The sequence below is a fragment of the Convolutriloba macropyga genome, chromosome 13 (genome assembly GCF_964194025.1).
Source record: "Convolutriloba macropyga chromosome 13, txConMacr16.3, whole genome shotgun sequence".
NCBI lineage: Eukaryota > Metazoa > Xenacoelomorpha > Acoela > Convolutidae > Convolutriloba > Convolutriloba macropyga.
The window spans coordinates 41,001,638-41,014,747 of NC_134480.1; the positions used below are offsets into that span (position 1 = coordinate 41,001,638).

At 37.6% G+C, this 13,110-nt stretch overlaps 2 protein-coding genes across 3 annotated transcripts in view; one reads left to right on the forward strand and one right to left on the reverse strand.

The window, feature by feature from the left end:
* Positions 1-13,110, forward strand: part of LOC142352235 (nucleoporin p54-like) — a 608,913-nt gene that overhangs the window by 83,380 nt on the left and 512,423 nt on the right. The window lies entirely within an intron of this gene.
* LOC142351726 (tetratricopeptide repeat protein 39C-like) overlaps positions 1-13,110 on the reverse strand; it is a 43,189-nt gene that overhangs the window by 12,569 nt on the left and 17,510 nt on the right. Inside the window, exon 8 of the mRNA XM_075403870.1 lies at positions 3,305-3,521. Within this exon, the coding sequence (XP_075259985.1) occupies positions 3,305-3,521 (217 nt within the window). The remainder of the gene's footprint in view (positions 1-3,304; positions 3,522-13,110) is intronic.

Sequence of the window (13,110 nt, forward strand, 5' to 3'; positions counted from 1 at the left end):
TTACCTTTAAAGCGAGGACTGTTTTTGCGCAACAAATATAATGTTTGGTTATTGCCTACTGAAAGCAATACAAAAGTTGTTCTTCGAACAGAACCGAAAAATTGAACAGAACATTATCTACAGCTTGAAGATTTATTGTTTGAAAATTTTTTGACTTCAACAGCCGACCTTCGTAATTAAAATTCAGGCTACATTCTGTTTTCTACGATAAATTTGAAGAAACTCCTGTTTCAGAAGTCCGAAAATCTATTCTGAAAATATTGAAAATGGGATAGAAAAAAGCCCAAAATGAATTCTTCAGAGTTTGAATTTTCTTCCACGGCGGAGAAATCTACATAAGACCAGAACTAAACTATGAGTGGTTAAAACACTCATAAAATTCAAACAAATTCTATTTCCACTTAAACCTTCATTAGGTTTTTTCCATTTTGAGCTTTTTCAAAATTTTTTTACCTCGAAGGAAACTTATATTGTTATTAATTCCGTTGATGCCGCAAATTCCAACAATTTATCAATGCAATTGCAAATGCAAACTATATTTTCAATAATTAATGCATTGCATTTCTTAAACTATTACGTGGAGAACAAACTGTGATTATCAAATACTTGGAAAGCAAAAAAAAACAAAATCAAAAACTCAAAAAAATGTATATTTCCTTCTTTGAACATAACCATAACGACTTATATGTCTTTCACAAACGTTATCAAATAGCAACTAATAATGGCTACTATAGCCTTTAGGAGCGACGGCTGCAGGCAGTAAAACAATTGCTATCATCGTATTAGATAACTAAGCAATTATGAAAAGTCAATTGGAGGCCAAAAACGGCTGGTCTTTGTTGTTTTGTGTTGAAAAAGCATTGTTGCGTTCAAAAATTGTTTGCACTGTTTTATTGCGGCAACGTGTATGCTTGGTATTTATCGACATTTTGCGCAAAGAGTATTTTAATCACGTAAGTGATGAAATAAGAGTATCTAATTTGCACATGTGTTTCTGTAAGCGTGTATGTATGTCGTATGTGCTATGTGCGTGTTTGCGAGAGTGTGTTTATGTGTGCGCTTGTGTGTGTGTGTGTGTGTGTGTTTATGTGCGTGTGTTTTGTGTTTGTATATATATATATAATATATATATATATATATATATATATATGTATATATATATATATATATATATATATATATATATATATTTACATATATATATATATATATATATATTTATATATATATATGTGTGTGTGTGTTTATGTGCGTGTGTTTTGTATTTGTATATATATATATATATATATATATATATATATATATATTTATATATATATGTGTGTGTGTGTGTGTTTGTGTGTGTGTGTGTCGCTGTTCAGCAGCGATCAAGCGAAAGCCTGCAAAATTTAACTCAACCTGTCCTTGTTTTTGTATTCACCCTTTCATATCAACTGTTTGCCCTTCTGGAAAATATTAGAAACATGCTGTAGAAATGATGACTCACGACTATTGCGCACAATGAAACTGTTTTTCTGATATCACGCTGATGAAAAGTGTATATCGGAAAGTGTCTATTGGTGCTTACAACAGAGTTTCGCGCGCTCAAGATCATACTTTCGTGAAATCATGACCAGATTTTTGCGTGTACATCTGATTTTTGCCAGTTCGACACAATTTTGTAGTTACAAAAGATTTTTTCCGTTCATGTTCAAACTTTCGTGCGTTCATGAATAGACTTCCATGCAAAGTTCTTCCTTGCAAAGTCAAACAAACTGCAATAAACGTAAACAACATATGATTGAGTTTAGCATTTTTGATGAATTCGTCCTTTCAGCCTCAAAATCATTGGATTATTGATAGATTTTATTAATAAAACAAAAATTTTGCGTGAACTTAAAGAAAGCCCTGCAACTTAATTTTTGGCGATTTTTGATGTACTCTGGCCTTAATGCGTAGATTAGATATTTTGTTCAACCTTATAAAACACGCAGTAAAAATTGTAAAAAAAAAACAACGAAAAAGACTGAGTGCAATTTATTTCGCATTCTTCATTTTGCTATTCAGTTTGAAATCTAGTCAGTATCGGTTTTCTGCCTTTAAGACTGTCACTTGAGTAGGTACTCTGAAGTAAGAGTGCCATAAGTCATCCGATAGGTAGTTTTTTGCGTGATCATTTGCAGAATTTCGGGCATTTATGTTCAGACGTTCGTATGTTTGTCGAAGTTTCCAGACTATGTATTTTTGAACCCACGCCACCTCCCTCGTGGATTTATCTTTCTTCTGGAGGTACTTGATTCCGTCTGGGACCTCAGCCTTGGTATCCTCTCATAGAGGAAAATTTTTTGTACAAAAAAGGTTACGTAGAAATAAAAAAAATTGACCGCATACTGTTTTGTTAGTGAGGAGTGTTGGAAACTATCAAGTGTTTGTTAGAAAAAAGCATACCTATTTAAAACTCTCAATAAGTGATTTGAAGTGATTAATCATTTTCAAACGTGCAACGGTACCAGATTGAACCTACTTTCAAGGATCGTGACTGCCACAGTAAAACTGAGAGGATTAATAAGAAGTAAGTATATGGTACTCTTACAATGTACCCAGACATAAAAGTGGAAACCAGCTGCAAAAGCGAGTAATTTTTGCCTAGAACTCTGTAGCGACAGACTCCTGTAATGATTTTTTGTTATAAGTTCCTTTTTGGAGGTGCTGAGTTCCTTTTATAAGTTCCTTTTTGGAGGTGCTGAGTTCCTTTTTGGAGGTGCTGAGAGTCAACTCGATAACTTCCATCTCCTTAACTTTATTTGACACTTGCGTTCCCGTTATGGGTCGACGTTCTGTGAAAAAAAATGTAAAATTTGCGGTTTTTATCAGTGAATTTTTGTCATCTCATTCAACCCTAAAAAGCGTAAATTTTATTTTAATTCATCGCAAATCTTTTATTCTTAAAAAATTCGAGCGTTGACACCTCGACCTGATTGATTATAATTTAATCGACGAGTTTAACTCGAGCACACACAATTTACTGTCCAGCCTAAGACGAGGACGCTGGTTTTGATTCGAGCTAAAATTTGTTCATTTGCAGTATCTGCCGAAATTTCAGCGCATTTCTTTCGAAGTTTCAGCACACTTCCTAGCATTTCAGCTCATTAACTTTATAAGGTTTTTGCGCTGAAATTTTTGAAAGTTCAGCGCATTTCTTACAAAAATTTCAGGGAATTTCTCAACCCGGCGAGCATGGTCTTTTCATTGCTTAGAACTGCTTATAAAGGGCAAGGACTTTCTTTTTTATAAGTCGAGTTCCTTACTGGGGTATTTTCCTCACCTGGTTAAGTTCCTTCATCCACTTCTTGTTTCCCTCCCCCCTCAACATTCGTTCATGCATCTCTATCGACTGGTATATCTTTCCACTACTCCTCGCTATTCTGGCCCTGATGAACGTGAACAACACACACTTCTCCAGATCCCCAAAGTCAGGTGGCTGGTCTTTGCCAACACTCACAACACTCCCCGCATCTTTCACTGGAGCTTGTCCGATGTTTCTGTCACAAACAGCTTAAATTAATTAACTATAGTTTTTCCCAGGTCGAGGTGTCCAGAGCGAAGTGACCTCTGACAATGGTGGCGACAAGGGTCTGGACCAGGGTCGCGCGAAAGTCTGGACAACGGTCCCAAAATCGTCTGATCGAGATCACTATGATCTGGTAAGGTCTCATGTGAGATCACTTTGGCCGAGGACCGTCTGATCAGCGGCCGTTACGTTCTGGACATCATACAGGGTGTACCCAATAAAAACTGGAATTGAACTTGAAACAACTACTGTAAATATAGGACCCAACTGATCTAATATTTTTTAGATTAAACGACAGTTTTTACAACTGCTCTTTACAACATTATACGCCAATTCAATATTTAACAACAATTACAATGCAGCCCAGGCTGGGAAGCGTAACCCAGCACTGATCAGACTGACTTGGGTTGCTTATAGGGGTACCAGGCTATCCATACTGAAATCGATTCTGTTTAGAACAAACTTGAGTTGCGAATCGGGTGCCAGACGGGGGTAAGAGTTGCACACGGGGGTAAGAGACCTACTTGAGTTGCGTACTGGGGGTATCCAGGCTAAAACTTGTAAACATCCAAGCAGTTCTATCAATTGTATGATGTATTAATTTCAAAATAAGAGACGCTATTCTATATAACTGCTTTTTTTAAGTTGATCACTACACAACAATAATACTTCGTAGCAAACAAAAGCTTGTCTCTATTCTTGTCTATTTAATTAAACAAGAACATAATAATTCTTAGACTTGTAATCGTGGTCTCTGCTGCTCATCAAGTAAACCTGGGCAGTAACAAAACGGTCTCTTCAGTAGTTAATTAACATTTCTTTTCTGGAGGGTGGTTGTTATCTGCGGCTAGACTGCGACAGCCTCGACAGATTCTCAGTAGAAGTCTGATCAAACCATACAAGCTGTGAATCGTGCTCTGTTAAGACTATCCTGACATATGATTCGGACTTGATTCCAAGGGTTCCAAGTTTCCAGGGGTAAGTACAGCGCTGTTCAGACCGTGCAGAGTCTTGATTCTACCCTGATCAGACTTTTCAGGCGGTAGATTTAATATTGGATTCTGTTCCCAGGTTTGCATTTTAAAATCCTGTACAGTATTTCCTGCGGTATCCGTTGCGATCAGAACTTGTTTCATTATGTAATATTTTAATTTATTGTCCCGACTTGTGTACATTTAGGTGCTTTAAGTGTTTATCATTTATCACTAGTCTCCAGTCGATTAGATATTATATTAGTTGTCATTTTTCCCGTATGTGCTGTTACTTTACATATGATACACTAACCCTTTCTTCAAAGTGAAATTTGACCTTGAAGGTGAAGTCAGAGATAGCAACATAGGGGGGGTTCACCTTTATTTCCGACAAGCTGTACAACAGTACCATTGGATTGCCCAAATTCTGACAAAAATTTTTGAGAAGAACGCGTATGCAAAAATCTCAAAAATCATCAAAAATTTTGAAGTATTTAGCTACAAAGCTAACTTTATATATTCTTATTTCATTCTATTGAACTTAGTGAGTGATAAAATGTCATGGTCAATTGTTCCAAGTTTTAAATGTCAGTTTCCTGTGTTTGACATTTACTATTGGCCTCTTAATTGTCTCAAACAACTTAACTTATATAATTTTGTTCAATTTCATAACGATTACTTAAATCTTTAGGTATTTTTAATCAATCTATATGACCTAAATGGTTATGCTAATGTTATTATGGGTATTTTCTTTTAATATAGCGTGTTTTTCTAAAACTTACTATTGTTTGATAATCCGAAAACCAAATTGTTAACGTTTATGCTGTTGCTTACTTATAATGTAAACATTGTTCCAAGTTGTTAATTATTAGGTTGCTCAGAATACCGTAAGAATCAGATGCCTTGTTTCTAACCAATCAGTGGATTACTTTGTTAAATCTGAATACAGTTTCAATAAAAGTATTATTCAACGAGTTTCAGGTTGCAACCGAGAAAAGAGTTTGAAATAATATTTGATTGACTTTTTGATCTGAAAATTTGGGACCTGAAAGATTTACGAACCGGCGGCGTAAAGTTATTCTGGAAACGTAGTCAGATAACAACCGTAACAACTTATTTGACCCGGACACCAAAAAGAAGTGAAGAATAAAGTTTACGGAGAATTTGTTCAAGAAAACGAAGAAAGGCTGAGAACAAAACGAACGATAACCCGAGTTCTTCAACCACAGGTACTTCATCAAACCCGCTTACGATAAAGGTAACTAACATTCAGTACACCAAGAGTAGAAACGATCTTGTGGATGATTTCAACCACAAATTGAAACCCTTTTATTATTTGCAAACCCAGATTTCGCAAAACAAGAAAATGTTCGGATTGCGAGATTGAACTCTCACATCAACTCGTATTCTGCAGTAAAAACTCCTTATCGTGAAAAAGTGCGCAAGTTCCACAGGCAATGGTGTACCACAAGTAAACGAGATGATGATAAGAGTTTTGTTGATAACTCTTCGAAAGTGTTGCAAGATATTCAGTCAGATATCTTCAAAATGTTGGATCAGAGAATGTCACACGAGAAGTTTGGAGATGTATCAGTTAACAACAACAACTGAAGACAAACCAAAGAGCCCAACACTAACGAACTTTCTTCCGTTACCTAGTGGTGTGCAAAATGTTCCAAATACGGACAGCAGAAACAACGTTGAAGACATTCCAAAGTCAGTTTCTTCGCTTTCAATGCTAATCAATCGATCTTTTGAAGATGAGTTTCTTGACGAAGGGGACGAAAAGTGTGGACGAAGGGGACGGCAACAACAAGTGGAGCAAAGACAAGAAAAAGCAAAAAAAAGGCTGAAATTGTGTTGAAGAAGCTTGAATTGTAGTTTGAACGAAAGCAACGAGATCATGACGAGCAAATGAGACAGCTTGACGATAAGTTGCAGATCAAAATGCTAGAAGTTGGGCTCGAGACTTCTGCCGGGGAGCAGTCTGACGAATCGAAGCCCTCTTCCGAGTCCGACTCGGAAGTTAAAAAGCGCTCAGTGGCAGCAAGGAGCCTTAAATCAGACCAATGGGAAGAGTATGCAGAAAACATGCGAGTTTATTTGCAACGGCAGGACTTGTTTTCATCCACAAAAATTCATAAAAGCTAAGTCCAGCAGTTAGAAGACTGTCGAAAGCAATGCAGTTCCGAGGAAGATTACGAAAGTCCGTTCGAGTACTATACGAAAGTTGAAAGTACGCCTATTCGAGGTTTTCGCGATTATAACCGACACGATAACAGTAGAAATGTTGTAAGCTCACAGATGTATTCTCCATTCAAAAGTCCTAAATTTAGTATTGCAACTACAGCCAACAGTCAGAGAAGCTTGCCCAAGTTGAAACTCAGAGAATTTGATGGCAACCCTTTGGATTGGCCAGAAGGGAGTGGAATGTTTTAGGCTACAGTTGACAGTAGTAACATCAGCAAGGACGAAAAGATGAGTTAACTGAAAAACCCTGCTGGTTGGAAAGGCTGAACGAGCAGTCATTTGAATGGGCTACGCTGGTGCTATGTATGATCATGCAAGGAACACCTTGCAAAGACTGTTTGGTCAACTTCATCACATTGTCTCGTCTCAGTTGGCCAAAATACAGAACTTCAGTCAAATCAGGTTCAAAGACTTAGCATTACTTGTTAAATTTGCCGACAGAGTGTCATCGTTTGTGAACTATTTACAGCAGTTTGGATATTCAAACGATTTGTTTTCACCCAGCAATGTTGATTTAGCTATCAGTAAGCTGCCTTTGGACACCAAAAGAAGATGATTTTCGTTCATTGAGTCACCAACTTGGGCAATGCACGCAGCAAATCTGATTCAATTCAACAAATGGCTGCAAGAAGAAACTCAAATACATAAACGACTTCTGAGCAGTGGTCCTACAATTTCTAAATTGGATACGCCGTCCTCCAAATCGGGAAAAAGGTTTGATTTTAAGAAACAGTCGAAGTTAGGAGAGTCAGCTTTGAGTTCAAACACTGATAAAAATAAAATTGATTCAAAATGTCCGTTGTGTGACACGCCGATCATCAAAATTGGAATTGCAAGAAGTTCAAGAAGAAGAAAACGCAAGATCGATACGACGTGGCAAAGTAAAAGACATTGTGCTTTGCTTGTTTGTCCGATAATCGCGCAGCAAATGATTGTCCAAGAAAAAAAATGTGGTATTGACAGTTTTGAGAAGACTGACAATAGACTTTTGCACTACAGGAAGAAATCTGACGTTTCATCAGTCTCTATGAAGTCAGAAAGCACGAACCTGACCAGTAATTAAGATTCAGTAGGAGGTCTCATGCAGGTTGCACGAGTAAGTATCTTCGGTCAAGACCGACAGTTTGAGGACACTCTTGCAGCATGTGATACAGGTTCAACTCAGACGTCGGTTGACAAAAATCTTTTGGACAGAGTCTAGTTAGACGGAAAAACAATCTCTTTAAATGTGACGGGAATCCATAGTACACAGAGTACTTCATGCCAGGCAGTGGAGATTACAATTGGGCCGGCTAACAGCCACAAAAGTAAAGGAAAGCAGCTCACTGTTAACAGTCGGAGGAACCTAGAAATTTGAAGAAGCGTGTATAACGTCCAAGAAATGATGCAGAAATATCCGTATCTGAAATGGGTGGGAGTCAAAGAAATTGACTTCAAGAAGGTGACCATCAACTTGGGTCAAAACGCCTAGGAGCTAATTCGACCACTGGAGTACAAGAATGGCGGAGAAAAGATCATGGGCAGTCAAATTTCCACTGGGTTGGACGGTCAGTGGCCCACTTCCAGTGAGTGAAATCCGTTTAAGTGGTGCACTTTGTCATGTTGAGAATGAAGATGACGTCAAATTAGCAGAAGTTGTCAAGAAACGGTGAGATATGGAGTCCTACGGCACTTCGATGGTTGCTGAAAAAAGGAGCAGAGAAGATACGCTGGCAACTGAAATCCTGAACTCGACAGTGAAGTTCAACGGAGATCGATATGAAGTTGGTTTGCTGTGGAACGAAAAACATTCACCTTTGTCGAACATTTTTGCGTCAGCACTGGGACAACTTCGAAGACTAAAACGACGACTTAACAACGACTTACCACTCGAAACAAAATACAGAGCAACAAAAATGTCTGATATACGTAAAAGGATATGTTTCGGTCCTATCTTTCGATGAAGTTGCCTCAACTCGCAACGATCATGTGTTGTATGTTCCACATCACTCGGTATTAATCCTCACAAACCAGATAAAGTAAGGAAGGTTTGCAATGCAGCAAGTAAATTTCGTGATTACTCAATTAATCATATGCTCTTAGCGGGAAAAGACCTGTTGCTGAGTTTGATGGGAACTCTATCAAGATTTCGAGAAAACAAATTTGCGATGACTGCAGATATCGAAAAAATGTTTCTTCAAGTTGAGGTCAAGCCTGAAGACAGAAAATTTTGCGATTTCTTTGGTTTGACGAAAACGACCAAGTTGTTACGTATCAGTACCATCGGCACATTTTTAGAACTAAGTCATCTTCAACATGTGCAAACTTTGCCCTTCAACAATGCGCTCTGGATAATGCATCTGTATTCGAGCGTTCAAGTAGAATGGGTTCACATTATTTTATATGGATGACTAGTTAGTTTCCCTGAATAGTGAGAAAACATCACTGGATATCAACTTTAAGTTAACATAACTCTTGGCAAAATGTGGTTTTAAATTCATAAAATGGGCGACGAAGTTCGACCGAAATGAAGTTCATGGCAAAGCCTTGGTAATATTTTGTCTGGAGTGGAATACTGTCTCTGACGTACTCAAAGTCTCTAGAGGTATGATTTTTGAGCCAGAGAGCCGATGGACACAGCGCAAGGTCCAATCAGTTACTTCAAGTGTTTTTGACGTATTAGGATTCCTAGCACTGTTTGTCATCAGAGGAAGAACCATTTTGGAAGGAATATGGCAAACGAATAGACAACAATGGGACTCTCACATTGACGTAAACTTGAACAACCAATTTGCAGATTGAATTGCTGAATTGAATGCTGGTGAAGCTTTCGAAGTGAGGAGATGGTATTGAAAATGCGATGAAAACGTCACAAGTGAATTGCATGTTTTTGATGACGCCTCTGAAGATGCCTTCTGTGCTGTAGCTTGACTTGTTACAGAAACCAGAAAAACAGAACGAGAAGTTTCGTTCATCATGGGCAAAAAAGTTGCTCCAGTGAAACATCACGCAATTCCGAAAATGGAAAAAACGGAACTAGTCACTGGAAACAGATTGAAGGATGCTATCTTCAAAGAGCACTCTCTTCATTTTCACAAAACGTTTATGCGGTCAGTTAACACAACAGTACTTCCGTGGATCAGATCAAGCAACGTTAAGCAACCCAATTATGTAGCCAATCGTGTTGCAGAAATAGTGGACATGTCAACAGTCGACGAATGACATTATATTGCGGGTCTGAAGAATCCAGCCGATTTAGGAACGAGAGAAATTAGTTTTGACGATGTTTCGAGAGGTAACTAGAATCAAGGCCCCGAGTGGCTCAAACAACCAATCGTTTTAGGAGAAGACGACCAGCACCCAGTTGAGCATGATATGGACGTTAATGTGTTCATAGCTAAGGATGATAGTCAAAACATCTTGAACTGGGAAAATTCAGCCAGTTCATCCGATTGCGCAGAACAGTTTTGTGGATTTTGTCATGGAAGCGTAAATCCAAGCCAATTACGAGTTGTTATATGAGGCTGAAGAAGTCATCTGGAAAATTGTATAGAAAGCTAAGCAATAGAAAAAAACTTCTTTTGTCTGGCAAAACGATTTCGCCAGACAGTAAGATTGTCTCATTGGTACACTTCATCGACTCTAACGGGATTTTGAGAGCAAAAGGGCGACTCGGTAAAGCAGATTTACCATTTGAATTAAAACAATTTGCCCAACAAGCACAGAGCAGTTCAACTGTACTTGTCTGTACTCGAAATATCAGCACAAAGGCTTTCATAACGAAGGTGTCGAGTATATTAGAAACGAAGTCCAAAAGAAGTTTTGGATATTATGGTTATAAAAAGCCCTCCGATCAGTTAAACACAAATGTGTACGAAGTTGGTTGTTTGCGAGCATCAAGCCTCTACAAATAAGTGCTCTTCCGATCGACAGAGTTATGAACAATGTACGACCGTTTACGGACACAGGTGTCGATTATTTTCGACCTTTCGGGGTACAGAAATTTCGACGGACAGTAAATAAATGGTTATGCCTGCTTACGGGCCTAAGTGTACGAGCATTTCACTAGGACTCAGTTGAAAGTTTGGACACGGGGCTTCATGTCTTGATGCAGTACATCGATTCATTCTAAGACGAGGTCAGCCCAAGACAACTATTTCGTATAATGGTACGAATTTTGTTGGAGCAGCGCGAGAGTTCAAGGAGTGCTTCGCTGAGCTTCAAAGGGACAAAATTGCAGTCAAATTATCCGAGTTGGGCATCAACTGATCTTTCAATTGACCAGCAGCGCCTCACTTTGGTGGAATTTGGGAAAAATTGGTACAATCCTGCAAAAAAGAGCTGTCTAATGTCTCGGGAAAGCAAACCCTGAAGTAAGACAGCTGGCATTCGTTATTGTGTATCGTGGAACAACTTCTAAACAACCGCCCTCTTATTGACGTTAGCAGTGACGTTTCCGATCTACAACTTTTAACGCCAGATCACCTCTTAATCGGTCAAGTTAACCTGAATTGGCCAAATGCATTGTTCTCTGGAACACCAGTTAGCTACAGAAAGCCCTTTCGTGACCAACACAGTATCCTAGTTGCGGATTGAAATCGTTGAATGAACGAGTATGTTCCTACCTTGCAACAGTGGAACAAATGGGCGAAGGAAGAACTAGAAGAGATCAAGAGACGAGATTTTGTTTGGATAACCGACAAGCATACTCATCCCTTCAACTTTCCTTTGGTCAGTGTTGAAGAAGTCTGCAGAAGTGATGATCAGATAGTGAGAGCATCTTTGATAAAAACTCCACCAGATCTTACGAACGACCAGTAATAAAACTTACAACCGTCAATAGTGATCGCAAAAGATGTTATTTTTGGAAAATGACCAAAAACTGGGCCGGCTATATTGCGGATAGAACTTGTTTCATTATGCAATATTCTAATTTACTGTCCCGACTTTTGTAAATTTCGGTGCTTTAAGTGTTTATCATTTATGATCAGTCTCCTGCCGATTAGATATTATATTAGTTGTCATTTTTGTTGAAATGTGCTGTTATTTTACATATGATACACAAACACTTTCTTCAAAGCAAAATTTGACCGTGAAAATGAAGTCGGAGATAGCAACATAGGGGGAGGCGGGGGGAGGGTTGACCTTTTTTTCTTTTTTTCCGATGGGCTGTACAGCACTACTATTGGATGGCCCAAATTCCGACAAAAAAATTTTGCGAAGAACGCGTATTCAAAAATCTCAAAAATTCGCAAAAATTTTGAAATATTTAGCTACAAAGCTAACTTCATTTATTCTTAATTCATTCTATTGAACCTAGTGAGTGCTAAAATGTCATGGTCAATTGTTCCAAGTTTTAAAAGTCAGTTTTCTGTGTTTGACATTTACTATTAGCCTCTTTATTGTCTCAAACAACTTAACTTATACAATTTTGTTCAATTTCATAAAGATTATTTAAATTTTTGGGTATTTTAAATCAATCTATATGACTTAAATGATTATGCTAATGTTTTTCTGGGTATTTTTTTTCAGATACCGTGTTTTTCAAGTATTTAATTTTTTTTTGATAATCCAAAAACCAAATTGTTAACGTTTATGCTGTTGCCTACTTATAATGTAAACATTGTTCCAACTTGTTAATTATTAAGTTGCTCAGATTACCGTAAGAATCAGTTGCATTGTTTCTAACCAATCAGTGGATTACTTTGTTAAATCTCAATACAATTTCAATAAAAGTATTATTCAACGAGTTTTAACTGGCAACCGAGACAAGAGTTTGAAATGATATTTGATTGACTTTTTGATCTGAAAGTTCGGTACCTAAAAGATTTACGAACAAGCGGCGTAAAGTTATTCTGGAAACGTAGTCAGATAGCAGCCGTAAAAGTATCACCAGACCAGACTTGACCCACGCGTCTCAAACTAGGTGGTGCTTAAATTTTATCCGCATAAAAACTACTCGAAAAACAACTTTGATCAGCAAATTAATATTAGCTTTTAGGCAAATTTAAACTACCGAATAACAAATATAATTAGACGAAAAGTGAAACGAAAAACTTTTCAATAGTCGCATTATTGGGGTCTTAATAAAAAATTACACCAAATATTCAAACAATTTAATCGGTTTCGACTCTTAAAAGTGATCAAACTTTTATCCTCCCAATCATCCAATTATTGCACAGTCGAGTTTTTGACTTTCTAAAAACACTTGAAGCTTTAGCGAAGATAATTTCAGAGAGGGCGTTTTTAGTTTTGGTTTGACTCGACAATAACAATTATAGTCGAGTTTTATTTTTGAGAAAATAATTAAACTCATATTTTTTCTGTGTCTCTGCAATTTTCTTAGGCTAACTTTTGTGA